The sequence below is a fragment of the Aptenodytes forsteri genome, unplaced genomic scaffold (assembly GCF_000699145.1).
Source record: "Aptenodytes forsteri isolate BGI_AS27 unplaced genomic scaffold, ASM69914v1 Scaffold433, whole genome shotgun sequence".
Taxonomy (NCBI): Eukaryota; Metazoa; Chordata; class Aves; order Sphenisciformes; family Spheniscidae; genus Aptenodytes; species Aptenodytes forsteri.
In genome coordinates this window covers 723,851-740,457 of record NW_008795028.1, presented here as the reverse complement: position 1 = coordinate 740,457, position 16,607 = coordinate 723,851, and the positions used below count along the sequence as shown (strand labels likewise).

General features: G+C 36.8%; 1 protein-coding gene across 1 annotated transcript in view; it reads right to left on the bottom strand.

Moving 5' to 3' along the window:
• RALYL (RALY RNA binding protein-like) overlaps window positions 1–16,607 on the bottom strand; it is a 129,867-nt gene that overhangs the window by 67,766 nt on the left and 45,494 nt on the right. Inside the window, exon 3 of the mRNA XM_009276030.1 lies at window positions 2,097–2,129. Coding sequence (XP_009274305.1) covers window positions 2,097–2,129 — 33 coding nt within the window. The remainder of the gene's footprint in view (window positions 1–2,096; window positions 2,130–16,607) is intronic.

Below are 16,607 nucleotides of genomic sequence, written 5' to 3'. Positions count from 1 at the left end.
AAACATTGGAACAGGCTGCCCAGGGGAGTGGTTGAGTCCCCATCCCTGGAGGTATTTAAAAGACGTGTAGATGAGGCGCTTAGGGACATGGTTTAGTGGGCATGGTGGTGTTGGGTTGATGGTTGGACTTGATGATCTTAGAGGTCTTTTCCAACCTTAATGATTCCATGATTCTATTTGCTCAGATCAGACTTCCCAAGAGGAATCCAGTTTAGCAACAAAGTCACATACAATGGCTATGGGGAGGTAATGTCGATTTACACAGTGGCCACCAATCCGCTCATCTAGAAACAAACCCAAACCCAAAACATAAACATAATGCTTCCTCCTAGGTAGACATCCCCAAATATCCTAAAAGTGCTAACACAGTTCTTAAGATCATGACAAGAACTACAAAAGTAAGATTTATTATTTTGTGGCAATTACTATTAATATAACTGTTACCATTGTCTTTTATTTGCTTCCTGGATTTTTATACTTTCAAGTTTGGTCCTCAGCCACAATGGCATGCAACTTCTTTTTTAATCTTAAAGTTGAGATTTTCAGGTAATCACTTCATTACGAGAGTGGAGGCCTCAAAAAACCAACTCAATAGGACAAGTTACAAAGTGGAGTAATGAAAGGTAGTAACAGAAGTGACTGAATTTGATAATGAATTTGGACTTGTCAAAGCATGCAAACCAAGAGCACTCCCCTCCCCCCCCAATTTGACCACCATTTAACTTATTTTTCAATAATTTTGAGTTGGTAGAAAGTAGAAATGGCAAGCAATTAATTAAAAATATACTTAAACAAACCAAAGTTACCTTATGCTATAGAAACTGAGACATATCTCAATCCTGCTTATGCTGATTTGTTGAGTTTCTCTGTTCATAACTGACACATTTCCTTTGTTTGCTAACTTTAATTCACACTTCAGAACTTGAAGTAGTTTTTTGATCTCCAGTTAATACAACAATTTGGAAGCTACTGATAATTACATGGTAGAATTAACCCTTAAATTGTTTTTTTACATGGGATCTTTTCTCTGCAGTTTATGTTCTTGGTAGCATGAAGCATGGTGTGGTGAACAAAGACAAATGAGAATTAAGAGACATAAAAAATATACAGTTCTGAAGGAAAACAGGGAGTGAGAATGTTAGAAAACTTAGGAAAGTTTTAAAGAAAGAAGCTAAAAGGAAACAAGTGCATGAAAAGTGAACTTAAGACTCAAGTAAAATACAGATACTTACCTTTAAGATATATATAATGGTCTACATTTTATAAAAAGAATATACTTTTTTTTTCAGAATATGTCACATTTAAAAATAAGTTTTTAGAGAGATGAGTTAATCATTTTAAGATATAAAACATATAATGCTTTAAGTGGCGCTTTAAGTGGCTATGAGACCAAAAAGACAATAGCTGTAATAAGCAAATCAGTGCAGTGATCTATAATTAGGCTAAAAATGTTATATTTTTCGATTTTATGAATTTGATTTTATTTTTTTTATTGAAGTACTACAAAATCTTTATTTTAAAAGAAACTATCAATTATTTTTTCAGGGACTTAGACAAGTGGTATAGACAATATTTGAAATGGTTTCTGACTGAAAGATCAGTGAAAACAAAATAATAAACCAGCTACCTTTCAATGCAACATTTAGCTCTGTTATATTTTTCGATTTTATGAATTTGATTTTATTTTTTTTATTGAAGTACTACAAAATCTTTATTTTAAAAGAAACTATCAATTATTTTTTCAGGGACTTAGACAAGTGGTATAGACAATATTTGAAATGGTTTCTGACTGAAAGATCAGTGAAAACAAAATAATAAACCAGCTACCTTTCAATGCAACATTTAGCTCCTACATGCCTTTTAGTATAAATTTTCATTAGTCAATAGAGGCAAAACATACTTCTTAGTATTTTTTAAGAAGGGAAATATCCACAACTGCTGACTTTATTGACTAATAACTACTTTTTCTAAGCTTAGCTATAGTAAATAGCCGTAATGTTGAAACAGTATGTTTATGCTCAACATAATCCAATAAATTATATTGTATGGTAGTTGAATATATAAATATCCATGGAAATATATGTATTCCTACTTACCCAACGGACAGGAAAGGCTCCTTTGATTCAAGTCTGTCAAGTAAATAACAGAAGCTTTAAATATATATATATATTTATTGTATTTCAGAACATTAATATGATGAATTTAAAAACAGCCACTCACAGTATCAAATTTACTTGGTGACCAATACACAATTTAACAACAATAGAAGGGCCTGATCCATTATGCTAGGAGCTTAACTCAAAAAAAATCCCATTTACCTAACTTAAGTTTGGTTTAGTAAATAAATATTTACAAAGCAGCACATCTAGGCCCTTTAAATGTCACAGATTCAGATGACTTGTGTAGGTATTTACATGGAAAAGCTAGAGTGAACAAGTAACACTTTGTCCTTTTTTTTGCATTTTTCATGCAAAATGTTTTTTTCTTGATGGTCATGATTTAGGGAAGATATAAAATCTTTTTTTTTTTTTTTTTAACTTTAAACATAAAATTTAGTACGGGTGTAAGAACTTTCCTGATTTGAGGGCCTCCACACCCATTTTGTTTGCTTTCCAACATCCTCTATTCATATGACATGGTCACTTCTTTGTCATGAGAACTTCTGGCACATCTGCCACAATCAGCCTTGTTCTGGAGCTGGATGCCACTAGTTTGGTAGACCCAGAATCATGCCCAGTTCTAAAATCAGTTGTTAAAAGTGTTGTTCTCCAACTCCTTGCTGTTACTGCTGTCTCTGTGAGGAGCTGCACCACTTGCGCACTGACAGGAGCCTCTTCTACTAGCAGTTTCCACTCAATCAGGATAGATTTAAAAATCCTCATCTACGTTATTATACTGTATTTCTGCTCCAGTACCTGCAACTGGCTGCCCTTAATTTTGTAGTGTGTCCTGGCTGCAATGAGTTTACTAATATCAGCTGCTTGTTAGGACCATTACCATGTGAGTTTAGGGTCCTTTATAAACATATTTAAAGCAAATTTACAACTCAATTATTTTGAGAGGTTATATGACATGCGAATGATGCAAAAGTTTTCTATTGTGCTAATTTTCACTGAGAGTATTGTGTTAGGAAGAACAGCAAATAAAAAACCCTAGATACTTAATGTCTCTTTGTAGCCTTTAAAAAACGTGTTTCTAACAAAGTGAAGTATGTCATATCTGGAACTGAACATTTCATTTGTGATGACCCCTCCCATCCGAAACCAATTCAGTCCCACAACAAAATATCTGAAATAAACTGTAAACAACAGGACTAATTGTAAATAAAAGGACTGTAAATGATTTGTCAATGTTTTAAGAACGAACCTTTCCTTCAAGTCGTCTTTGTAGAAAAACCAACAGGTACATTTGCAGTTGCTATTCATTTAGCAAAGGTTTTGTCTAAAAAGCTCACAAACCAATAGACCAGTTTAGTTATTGCCATCTATCCAGAAGGGTATTTACAAAAGGTGAACTTGTCACTGTGCTTTTGAAAAGAGTATATGATTTTGTCTGTAATTAAAAAATACTGCATGCCATCTTTTTGCAAAGCATTTACTTCTTCTTTTCCAGAATCACTAGTGGAAATAACTTAGGAGCCTGTCTTCATTTACAATGTCGTCTTCCAATGTATTTTAAACCTAACTTCCTACGGTTAGATTTCCAGCAGTGGTAAGAACAACTTTCATAAGGCTTGAGGAAAGGCCAAAATGTATCCAAAACATAGTAACTTTTCTGTTGTCCTCATGGCTATACCTCACCTTTCCCTTTCTTTCTGGGATTGTGATCCACATGGAAGTAAAAGAATAGAATAGGAGATCACTGATGGACTTGCATGTACCTGGAAGCATAGTGGAAGCCCAAAGGTGAGTATCCCCATGCTTAGGGGGATGCTTCTCCAGGGCAGTCCCAGTGCTGTCACGAATGCTTTCCCTCCCAGACTGCCATGCCGCACACCAAAACTCTCACAGCACCAAGAAGATGCTTAGCTTGGCATCCTCTGTGCTTAAGCAGTACTGCCAGAGAGCAATAAAGTGACGGGGCCCTTCATGTGCAGGGTTGCATCCTTCTCCTGCAGGCTCTGTGCAGCCACCATGCCAGCTTCATGGAGCAGCTCTTCCTGCTGCGGATCACACCATTACAGGAAAACATCTGCACCGTCTTTGCAGCTTCTCTCTGGTGTATGAGGAAAAGCCCAACTAGTAGTATGGTTTTGTTCCTGTTTTTCTGCTTAATGAAATGACTGGGAAGTACCCAGTGTTTGGCTCAAGAAACTAACTATAAACAAAACAAGCCAAAAATGAAAACCTCAGAACATATTTACATACTTCATAATACAGAAATTTTGTAATGAAGAGAGACCTGGCACTATCCTGATGGAGGATATTCTGGTGGATTTTACTTGCAAACAAAAAGTGTGTGATAGAATGCCCTGTGGACAAAATACTGCAATTAAAAATCTATTTGAAATCCATTCTCAAGATGGAATTCTTGATTGAATGATTTAAATAGTGCTGCCCTAGGTTTGACCCCTCTCTGTTATATTTGACTAAATGATTTTAGATAATTTGCTACATTACTTTAAATTAGTTCAAGTGTTCCTCATAGTAAAGGAATACAATTATCTGTTGGCCTTTCATTTAAATTGATAATTCAGTATATAGCAAATAAATATAAAGGTTTTAAAACTGCAACACCATATAAAATAACATCCTATATCATCTTTACTGGTGACATTTATCAATATATATTATAGATTTTTTACCTTTCTTTTCTAGCCTGCAGTACACCAAATTCTCCAGAGTTTTGAGGAAGTCTCGCATAATTAAATATGATATCTCAGAAAGAGTAATCCTGATAAGCTGTGAGAAGGGCTGTCATACACCTTCAGGAAAAACGTTAAACCAGAAGTTTTCTTGCAAAAATGTATTAGGCATGCAAGAACTACTAGGTTGGACAGTAAACAAAGGGAATAATGTTTTAATTATGTAGGAATGGTAATGAAGCTGGAGTGATCAGGATTTTTTTTTCTTTCCTGAAATGATTTTCCCATCAGAAAATTTCAGTTTGTCAAAATGTCAAGGCAATATCAATTTGAATAGGAGGGAGGCAGGCTAATCTGTAGCCTGACTGGGACATGGCAGACTGAGGTTGTGTTTCCCTTTGATTCTGAGCTAAGATTTTCTGAAAGGTCTGACTTTCTTATCTACATATAATGGATAATTTTTTTGCAGAAGGAAAATGGATTTTTACACTATGTAAATTGCTCAATTCCAATCAGTCACTGTAAACCAAACAGGCATAGGTAATCAATTTACACTCATTGATATGCTACAGTACTGTCACACTCTGTTTAAAATAAGGAGCCTAGAAATTTCCATTTAGTATTTTACCCCTTGCAACCTGTCTTGGAGAGATATTTTACAACATCTGATTAACATAATTGTGTATTTCATTATTTTCTTTGCTGCTAAGTTTGCTTATATTAATGCCAATTATCTAAATCCCATCTTTGACATGGACTAAACATGCAGATGGACAAATTTTTCAAGGTTTGCAGACAAACATACAAGGAAACGTGACTAGACTAAGGGCATGTGAATTCTTCTTTGACTTGTAAATAAATCATTTAAGGAAAGGAAGATCCCAAAGTAAACTCCACTTTCCTTGCATAATTGTCCTGTTAAGATTACAGGCAAGATGGCTTTTTATATCTGAGGCCTGACCCAAGATAGATAAATCAATATCATTTTGTGTTAAAGAATTCTCTCATCTCCTTCCCAAAACCTATTTACAGGACAAAGTGGATAACATTTCTAACAATATCAGCACGGTACACAAGTGAGTGGATTTTAGCCAAGCATTCTCCGAGGTAACTCATTATGAATCAATATATTCTTTCTCATGGTGATCATATAATTTCACCTCTAAGGAGTAAGTAAGAAAAGCATGTGGAATTTAAGGCATTTGTTAGGGTTCTTATTCTGACTTTTTAATATAATAAAACTGTTTATCCTAAATCAGGGAAAGTGGTGGTCAGGAACCAAAATTTTTTTAGATGAGTCACCACTTTGGGTTACAATCTTCAAATCAGAATTTCCAGGGAGGATAACCTGAGTGTGTTGCTGAGGTCACACATTTTCTTGTTTGACTGTAAAACCCATGAATAGTGATTGCAGTTTTGACAGAGACTGGAAGAGTTAATACCTCTAACAGGAATCCAGAGGATTCAATTTTTTCATTCAAGCCATGTAGGAAAGTCAGGTCAATTAAAAGGCATTTTGGACTTCAGTCACTTGATGGATTGGCTGTATAGTGTTAATGTATATTTTGTATGATTGATGTGGCTGACATATTTACCTGTCAAGCATGTCTATCTCTTTGCACTGCACAGCTTTAGGAACCAAAGATTTAGCAAAAATATGTGAAGTCAAAGAATATTCAGATTTATGGCTCACCCTGTTTGCCAACAAATTTAATTTTAAAACGATAATCAAAGACAACTCAAGGGACCTTTCAAAAGAAACTGAGGTAGTTTGCCATTCACAGTGATCAAGCAGGGTTGCATTTTTCTCTGCATGTTGACTTCGTGGTTTGAAGTCAAACATCAGTAGTGATCAGAAAACATCTTCCTTCAGAAATTTTTAAGCAGTATTGCTCACATTTAGTCCTCTAATTCCTTTACTTTTTAAAATGTGCATAATAACTTTTGGTAGCTCCCAATATTTGTATACAATGCAAACAGGCCTAATAAAAGCATGTCTTAATTTATAGAAGAAATATTATTTCATGTAACTTCCACTATCTATTGAGACTGAAATAACCATTGCTGGTGTACACTAATCCTTCCCTCCCTCCCTCCCTCCTTCCTTCCTTCCTTCCTTCCTTCCTTCCTTCCTTCCTTCCTTCCTTCCTTCCTTCCTTCCTTCCTTCCTTCCTTCCTTCCTTCCTTCCTTCCTTCCTTCCTTCCTTCCTTCCTTCCTTCCTTCCTTCCTTCCTTCCTTCCTTCCTTCCTTCCTTCCTTCCTTCCTTCCTTCCTTCCTTCCTTCCTTCCTTCCTTCCTTCCTTCCTTCCTTCCTTCCTTCCTTCCTTCCTTCCTTCCTTCCTTCCTTCCTTCCTTCCTTCCTTCCTTCCTTCCTTCCTTCCTTCCTTCCTTCCTTCCTTCCTTCCTTCCTTCCTTCCTTCCTTCCTTCCTTCCTTCCTTCCTTCCTTCCTTCCTTCCTTCCTTCCTTCCTTCCTTCCTTCCTTCCTTCCTTCCTTCCTTCCTTCCTTCCTTCCTTCCTTCCTTCCTTCCTTCCTTCCTTCCTTCCTTCCTTCCTTCCTTCCTTCCTTCCTTCCTTCCTTCCTTCCTTCCTTCCTTCCTTCCTTCCTTCCTTCCTTCCTTCCTTCCTTCCTTCCTTCCTTCCTTCCTTCCTTCCTTCCTTCCTTCCTTCCTTCCTTCCTTCCTTCCTTCCTTCCTTCCTTCCTTCCTTCCTTCCTTCCTTCCTTCCTTCCTTCCTTCCTTCCTTCCTTCCTTCCTTCCTTCCTTCCTTCCTTCCTTCCTTCCTTCCTTCCTTCCTTCCTTCCTTCCTTCCTTCCTTCCTTCCTTCCTTCCTTCCTTCCTTCCTTCCTTCCTTCCTTCCTTCCTTCCTTCCTTCCTTCCTTCCTTCCTTCCTTCCTTCCTTCCTTCCTTCCTTCCTTCCTTCCTTCCTTCCTTCCTTCCTTCCTTCCTTCCTTCCTTCCTTCCTTCCTTCCTTCCTTCCTTCCTTCCTTCCTTCCTTCCTTCCTTCCTTCCTTCCTTCCTTCCTTCCTTCCTTCCTTCCTTCCTTCCTTCCTTCCTTCCTTCCTTCCTTCCTTCCTTCCTTCCTTCCTTCCTTCCTTCCTTCCTTCCTTCCTTCCTTCCTTCCTTCCTTCCTTCCTTCCTTCCTTCCTTCCTTCCTTCCTTCCTTCCTTCCTTCCTTCCTTCCTTCCTTCCTTCCTTCCTTCCTTCCTTCCTTCCTTCCTTCCTTCCTTCCTTCCTTCCTTCCTTCCTTCCTTCCTTCCTTCCTTCCTTCCTTCCTTCCTTCCTTCCTTCCTTCCTTCCTTCCTTCCTTCCTTCCTTCCTTCCTTCCTTCCTTCCTTCCTTCCTTCCTTCCTTCCTTCCTTCCTTCCTTCCTTCCTTCCTTCCTTCCTTCCTTCCTTCCTTCCTTCCTTCCTTCCTTCCTTCCTTCCTTCCTTCCTTCCTTCCTTCCTTCCTTCCTTCCTTCCTTCCTTCCTTCCTTCCTTCCTTCCTTCCTTCCTTCCTTCCTTTTCCAGACATCAGTAACTGTTGACAGATAGAATTAGGGAAGAAGCTTATTCTGTCTTCTGGAACTTCCATAAATACCATTATAAACATTGGCAAGTTTTTAAAGAAGCACTGTCATATTCTGGAATAAATAAATGTTAGACCAGCTGTATAGAAGACATTATTTGTCAGAAGAGTTTCAGAAGCAGAGGGCGTAGAGGAATAATTTACAGCTTTATGTCAACTTTTACAATTGTTCTTAATAAATTTAATAAGTTCCACTTCCAACTGGTGGTTGACATTGCAATTGATGACTCTGGTTAGAAAAACAACACAAACTGTATTGTTTTCATGACTATCATGTGGTATCAAATACTGTGTTAATATGAAAATATGAGTGCCCTGGGAAGTTCTTTTCCACAGAGCTAAATGTTTCTGTTATTTATTGAAACGTAAAAATTCTAGTACAAAATAAAATACATCCCTCAAACCATGGATGGAAACTAGAGTACTGCAAACTCAAAATGTCGTTTCTCAGTGCAAACTTACTCCTTTAACATGATAACTGACTTACTGGATAGAAGGAGACAGATAATAGGAAAAACAGCCTGATTTTTAAAGCTGTTGATATTGCCTTATATGAGAGTTTCATATTCAAGCTGGGAAAATATGGTCTAATTACCTTAAGGGAAATATACATTAAGCCAAAAAAACCCAACATGTCCATGCACAAAGAATTCTGTCAATGGGAAAGAGGGGCACATTAAATACTAGGAACACTCAGTGCTATGTTTTGTTCAGTTTTGGGTTGCATAAATGATTTGAACACAAAATAAAGACTATGCATGTAAAATAGATGACAAAAAGCTGGTTTTTGAAACAGCCCAGTGAACAGAGTTAAAATCTGAAATTTGTTTGATAAATTGGAGAAGTAGTCTGAAATCAGTGTAATGAAATTCAAAAAAGATAAGTCCAGTGAGAATTTGAGAACAAGAACTACTTTATACGTATATGGAATGGAGGATAACTGGCTAGGTGTTGCAAAAAAGCAAGTTTCAAGAGGGTAAGAACTGAGTAACAGGATACTGTTTAGTGTGGGGACATTAAAACATCTTTCCTCAGAATTGATGAATCCCTCAGTTGCCGCACTGTGCCAGCTTTGGGCACAGCATTTTATAACAGGATGGGGGTAGATGCAGAGAATCAAAAGGAGAGCAATTAAGAATTGAGATGAGAAGCAGTTTTAGAGCGATGGAAATGCCATATCAAGTAGAGGTTATTAGGTCCTCCACGTATCCTCTGTGAAGTAGGAACTTCTACCTTGAAAATATCGGCTGGAGCTGATGCTTCCAACTCTGGGGATTCCTGCTAGTGATCTAGGAGCTAGAGTTTCTGTCATTTAGATCCTTTCTGCTCCATGACAAGAAGCCTAAAATGTCTGCATATACTGCATATACTGTTGCGCCAGGGGAGGTTTAGATTGGACGTGAGGAAAAATTTCTTTACTGAAAGAGTGGTTAAACATTGGAAGAGGCTGCCCAGGGAAGTGGTTGAGTCCCCATCCCTGGAAGTATTTAAAAGACGAGTAGATGAGGCACTTAGGGACATGGTTTAGTGGGCATGGTGGTGTTGGGGCGATGGGTGGACTTGATGATCTTAGAGGTCTTTTCCAACCTCAATGATTCTATGATTCTATGATTCTACAGACCTTGGGGCTATCTGTCTGCAACAGCTCACTGGAGTCACAGAATATGAAAGTCTGAGACAAACACCAGATGACACAGAAGGAACAAAGTACAAAGGCTACCACTCTAAATAAGCATGACTGTAAGCTATTGATGCTTCACTCCTGAGAAATAATTTTTGCCATGTAATCCCTTTCTGGTTCCATCTAATTCCCATTTGGAAAGAAGTCTTTAGCATTCAGGAGCTAATTCCTGCCTGCCAAGCAGGTCCTGAATCACACAGGTGCTTTCCAATATCTGTTCTAGGGATGTTTCTGGTTAACTTCCTTTTCAGCCTATATTAACTACTGACATGTCCCAACATCTCACTTGAGGCACAGCTATTATGTGAGGAACACAAGTTGATGCCATAACACAAGTATGTTGTATGTTACAGCAAAAACTGATGTTGCAACTCACACAGAAATACTGTAGGTTCTCCTTTGTTCTGCATTTTTGTTCTTTGGCTCCCCTGAATCATTGCAGTGGCAATGAGCAGTGTCCTTCAAGCAGCACACGCTTCATCTCTTCTACTCTCAGATCATAGTTAATCTACATTTGATTAAAGTTCACAACTGGAATATTTATGTTTACTAAAACTAAATTTTACTAATTACTGAAGAATTTATTCAATAAGCTACTACACTAGTAAGCACTCTAGGGATAAACAGAGGTTTTCTTAAATACGGTTATCCCTTTGGCTACCAGACTCTCTATATGCAGATCTATATACAGTCCTTAATATATATTTAAAATATGTATTTAGTCCCTTATGAAAGTAGTGCAACACATATGCATTCTGACTGACAAAAAAGACCCATTTTTTCTAATATCTTATGATTTCTGACAAGGTTAATTATTTAACATCGAGAATAACTTAGATCACTTCTTGAAGCATCAGGTTTTCCCCAGCCCCATGACGAGAAATTTGCACCCTAAAGAAATTAAGTTTCCAATATATCTGTAGGTGATGCGGATCTTACACAAACTAATTTCTGGTGATACAGAAAACTGAAATTACGGTTGGTCCCCATGAGACAGCATGGTTGGAGCATTTTCTGTCTTTGAGTGCTTGTGCTTGCCCTAGGGTTCAGTTTGCACTAATGCAGTTACTCTACATTTAATATGCTGCAAGATGGAGCTGCCTTTATCCTTTCAAGAGTTTTGAAGTGAAAGGAATAGAATATTTGGCTCAGCGTATATATCGTGATTTTTAAGCATATGGAAATTTATATGTCAGGACAACAAAAAGGTATGTGCAAAAATATCAAAGTTTCAAAGTTTTCAAAGTCAGCCCAAGATAAAACAAGGTTTGTCGCTTTTAATTTCTTCTGCCTTACTCTATAAAAGTTTTCTTACAGAGGTACTTAGCATATGACCAAATTTAACTAGTTTCCTAGCAAAATCTGAATCTTGTTACATAATTTGTAAACATCAAATTCTTGGTATAAGTACAAGTTTCAGGGGCCCCTAAGATTCATTTCCACATGAATTCCCAAGATAAAACAAGGTTTGTCGCTTTTAATTTCTTCTGCCTTACTCTATAAAAGTTTTCTTACAGAGGTACTTAGCATATGACCAAATTTAACTAGTTTCCTAGCAAAATCTGAATCTTGTTACATAATTTGTAAACATCAAATTCTTGGTATAAGTACAAGTTTCAGGGGCCCCTAAGATTCATTTCCACATGAATTAATAGGACAGATGAAAATCTTTAGCCATCAGTTAGCAGAGTGTGACTGAATAATCTGTCAAGAATTATCTCTAAAATCTGACAGTTGAAAAACTGAGTAAAAGGTAGCTTTCCATACAGGGAGGAAGTGCTTTAAAGAGACTACCTCTTCCCTATACTAATTTTCACAACAGCACGAGGCTAGGATGAAACATAAACCAGCATACTGGTTTTGATATACTAGTAAAAATGTGCTTTGTCATGTTGGATACTGAGTGCACTACTGCTATAACACATGGGGTGGAAGGGTTTTGGGGTTGTGGTAGGAAAGGGAGGCATGGGGAAGAACAGTAAAGGAAGTAGTTTCCAATAATCTTCACTAATGGATGGCCTAAATTTTAGGCATCAAGAAGAGAGGAAAACACAAAAGCTTTAAGTAATTTGAAGGTTTTATAATAATATAATATCTTTAGAGAGCTAGAACTAAAAAAATAGTATCATATCCATCTAATAGAGTTTGATTAGCTGATTATAGTTTGTACCTGACTTTACTGTATTTTCCTCTATGAATCCATACATTGCAAAGACAACATGGACAGTGGCATGGATTCTCATAGCTGAGATAAATATTGGTAAGTGTGTCTGAGAAAAACCAAGTTGTGACTTGGAGAGAAATTAATTCAGACTCGACATATGAACACCTTCTTAGATAGTTATGGACTGCAGTTTCTTCCCACACCACGCAAGAGAAGTCTCCTGAAGCCAAGCGGAGTGATAAGGAAGCTAAACTGAATTTAATCTGTACACTACATCTGTATGATGTTTCCAGTCAGGAAGAAATGAATGCTCAGATTCAAAGAGAGAGTCTTGCAAGAATCAAGAATAAGAACTCATTTTCCTTCAGGTAAGAACACTCCTAACTCTGATCCCCCTCCCAAACGGAAAACATGCTCAATTTGGTACCTTTGTTCAAGTAAGCAAAGGAAACAAACTCTGGAGAATGAAAGTAACTCCATGCCACTGCTGTCAATTTTAATTTGCTTTTTTCCTGTGATATGCTAAGAGTTGCTAAATTTTGCAAAACTCTATGCTCCCAACAAAAGAATTTTTTTAAAAATATAGTAGTGTACTGAGCTATCTACCTTAAAGTCCTCTTTCTGACGGCTGTAATCATTCTTTGCATGAAGCTGATGTCACCTGACCCTCTTCTGCTCTAAACCAGAGTAAGAACATTCAGGTCAATAGGTACTGGTCTAAAAACATCTGGAATGAGTTCATCAGGGTGGGCTGAACAAAACAGTGTTGACTGATCTAATGCACACAATCAATACTACTTTACTGCATGGCTATTTGTAGTCACAGAGAGATGAAGGTTACTACAGACATTGCCTTTGAGGATCCCAAGGGTAGAGGCTTAATCTCCTTTTCCCTCAATGACACTGCTAACACTTAAAAGTAGTTACAGGAGGGGCACTGCTCTGACAGTGTATGATTCATGTTTGTCATGTTGTTTCCTAGAATAATCTCACTCTTGCAAGACTGAAAAATACAACATACATTTTTATGCCAATAGATATTATAAATTGCTCATACCTTAGGTCTCATAATAAATTCACACACGTTTATGAATAGATCTGTTACTTTTCAGTAAAATAGCCAGTGCTTTTGCCAGAAGTTCTGGGAATACCAGCAACATAATGTACCAAAAAAGGCATGCAATTTGTAATCTAGTCTTTAATAAATAAAATGACATTTGACATTATGCACCAACAGCGCTATCTAAGTATCGGTCCTGGCAGGCTGGATAGCATATTTTCAGACAGTATACTCCAAGACTAGCAGAATTCACCAAGAAATAAACTTGTGGGGTAATTTCATTGCTAATAGTTCACTGCATATTAATATGTTGCTATTGTCCCACTGTGCTGCACACAGCATAGCCTTCCGTGCTATTCATAATCTTACTTAACAATCCATTTTCTCTTAAACTAAGTATACTTCAAATCTCTTCTTCCAATATTGTTTGTAAGACTTTAAAATATATAACAAGTTGCAGCCTTATTTAGCCAGCCTTCCTTATTTATTCGCAAAACACTAAATCTATAATCCAGCATCATATTTCTATTACCATTTGTAAGCCACCTAAACTGTGCCCTTGCAGTACATCAGCAGCTCCCAGACTGAGTTACAGCCTTCTATACAATTAGAGGTGTTACGTTATGTGAGAACCAATGCCTAATTACGAGCCCACAAAGTGGTGTTCTGAAGCACAGCCTTCCCCTGCATCTCTGATTACTGCTGCAATTAAGGGTTTACTAAATTCCTGAAAATGAAGAATCCCACTAACATTTGCCATGTTAGGACAGGCCATTCTCTGTTCTGTGTCATGAACCCTATGTCCTTACTTTTAAGACCTCTATAAAGTTAATAAGACAGTTACCAAACAACAGTAGTTGCAAAACCAGATACTGTTTCTATGATGCCTGCTTCACTAAAACTCAAATGTGGAAAAATGATCATGGTGTCTGTTTCTGACTTTTTTTAATATGTTGTAGGTACTATTCCTTTTTCTTAGCACAGCTGAGTATCTACAGAAGACATCGTCTTTCTGCTAGAACACACTGAATCCAAATTCTGATTATTTCTTAAATCAAACGTAAGAAGCCATGCAGTAATAAAGGGTGGAAATCTAACATGTAATAGCTGATAGGAACAAGGCTCAGACTGTCAAGATTTAAAGTGAATGAATGAGTAAAAGTACTATTTCTGTTTGCCTCCAGGCAAAACTATCAGTGCTCTGGATCTTTTAGGGATTTACTTTTTGAATTATAAGCCAAAGTTTTTTTCATTTGTATTAGCAGCACATATTCTTGGATAAGAAGGGAGTCATAATAATTTCGATGCCATCAGAAGGTTGTGAATATGTTTACTGTTCCACTGTGGTATATAAAAAGGGATTAAAAACCGTGAAAAAAATAAGATGGTTTTACAGTTAGTTACTTTAGCTAGTATACTGCTTCAGGTTTCATAGGAGATGAAAAGTAAGAAGAAAGAAGATTAAACACCAGGGGAAAAAAAAAAAAAAGCAATAATAAGAGAATGGGCTATTCTTCTCCAAACTTGCTAATCTCTGAGCATGAGTGTGATTATGGTGTCTGGACTTTTGTGGAAGAAAACAACGTCAGTCATGTGATACCATATATGATCTTCTGCAAGAGGAAAAGTACTGAGCTAGGAAAAGGGATACAGATCCTCTGCAGATGTGTGAGTTGGTGTCACTGGCTTCCTCTTAACAAAGAAAAAAAATAAACGGAAAAGACTGTGGAAGTCTGAAGAACAACTTGAGGTGAGATGGGAAGAAAGACAAGTGCTAATTTTTCAGCTTATGCAGGACATACTTCAAAACGGGTCTAAGTCAAGACCATAGTTTAAAAACTCTGGTGAAGGTGAATGCAAACAAACATGAGAAAAATGTAAGATTTAGGATATACTGATAATCTGAGAAGGAATATCTGCCTTAGTCACTAGAGATAGATTCTGAAAGGGAGTTAGCAATATTTTTAAAATAGTGAAGGGGAAGATTTAAAAAAAAAAAAAGAAAAAGGACAGTTTTGTTGTCCTAGTTGTTATTGGAGTAACCACACAGATTAGGAATAATATGACTGAATGAACAAATCAAGATGACAAGTGTATTTGATATATTTTGGTCTTCTGAACTTTTTCTCTACCTCTACCTGGATTTGCCTCCAGAAGCAAAGGTTTTCCTGGATGTTACTAAGGACCTGAGACCCCCCTCATTTTCCTCCCTCTAAATTTAGCAGGTGCTGCACATTCATGCTCTGGATCATGCGAAAGGGCAAACTTATGTCCTTGGCTGGCTCTCCCAACCCCTCTGAGCACATGGATTTGTTTTTTAAACATCTCTGTGGACAAATTGATTGCAGTTACACTGATATAATTCAGAAATGCAGAGCTGCATGTGTTGCCGTTCATCAGCAAGTATTTTTTTCTTATTCTTATGATATTAGTTATTTGACACGGGGCTTTCTCCTTGAAAGAAAATAAACAAAACTTCAGACCAAACTGAATCACTGGATCTGCTGTAGTTTTGTATCTGTGCCTTTTAACATTTTTAATATAATTGAGAATGCTACTTAAGTTCTTGACACAAGCAAAATTTGCATTGTTGTGAATTTTAAGTGAGAATTTCAGACTAAATGATCATTTTTTCTGTACAGTAATATCTGATTCAAGTGTAATCACTGAGAACATTCTTTGATTAAATGAATGTAAATAATATCCTACTGGATTAAAAATTATCTCCATTTAAACAATGCCTAAAAATGTTGTTTTATGGAAGCTAGAACTTTTGTCAGGAGGCGAGTTGTAGAGCAACACTCATCTTAAATTCATTCCATTGCACTGAAATAAAATAGTTTATTTCATGAAGGAAGGTAATCAAAGGCATCAAGAAGATACATTTCTGTAAAAAGGAAACACTTTGATTCAAAAGAAATATCTCACGATATAGTCTTAATATGATGTATTCATCAAAAGATTATGTTCCATAAGCATAAATGATTTTTTTTTCATTCAGTATGTAGAAAAAAGTAAGAGGCATAATCACAATTTAATGCAAATGTAAAGTATCAGGATATAATTGATCAGGTTTATTTTCTGTTATCTGGACTGTGTCTTTAGGTTTTTGTAGGCCAGTGATAAAAATGGACACACAGATGCATTAAGAAAAAGAAGGAATAAAGAAGCAAGCTGTTGGAAATCTAGGACAATATTCAATCAAGAAAGTTCTTTATACCTGCAGTTATTTTTATTATATGCCAGTAGGTTAAAGCATATTGCTAATACACTGCCAATGGCACATTACAGCAGCAATTATGCAAAATACTGCAGTATTCAAATAGAATAG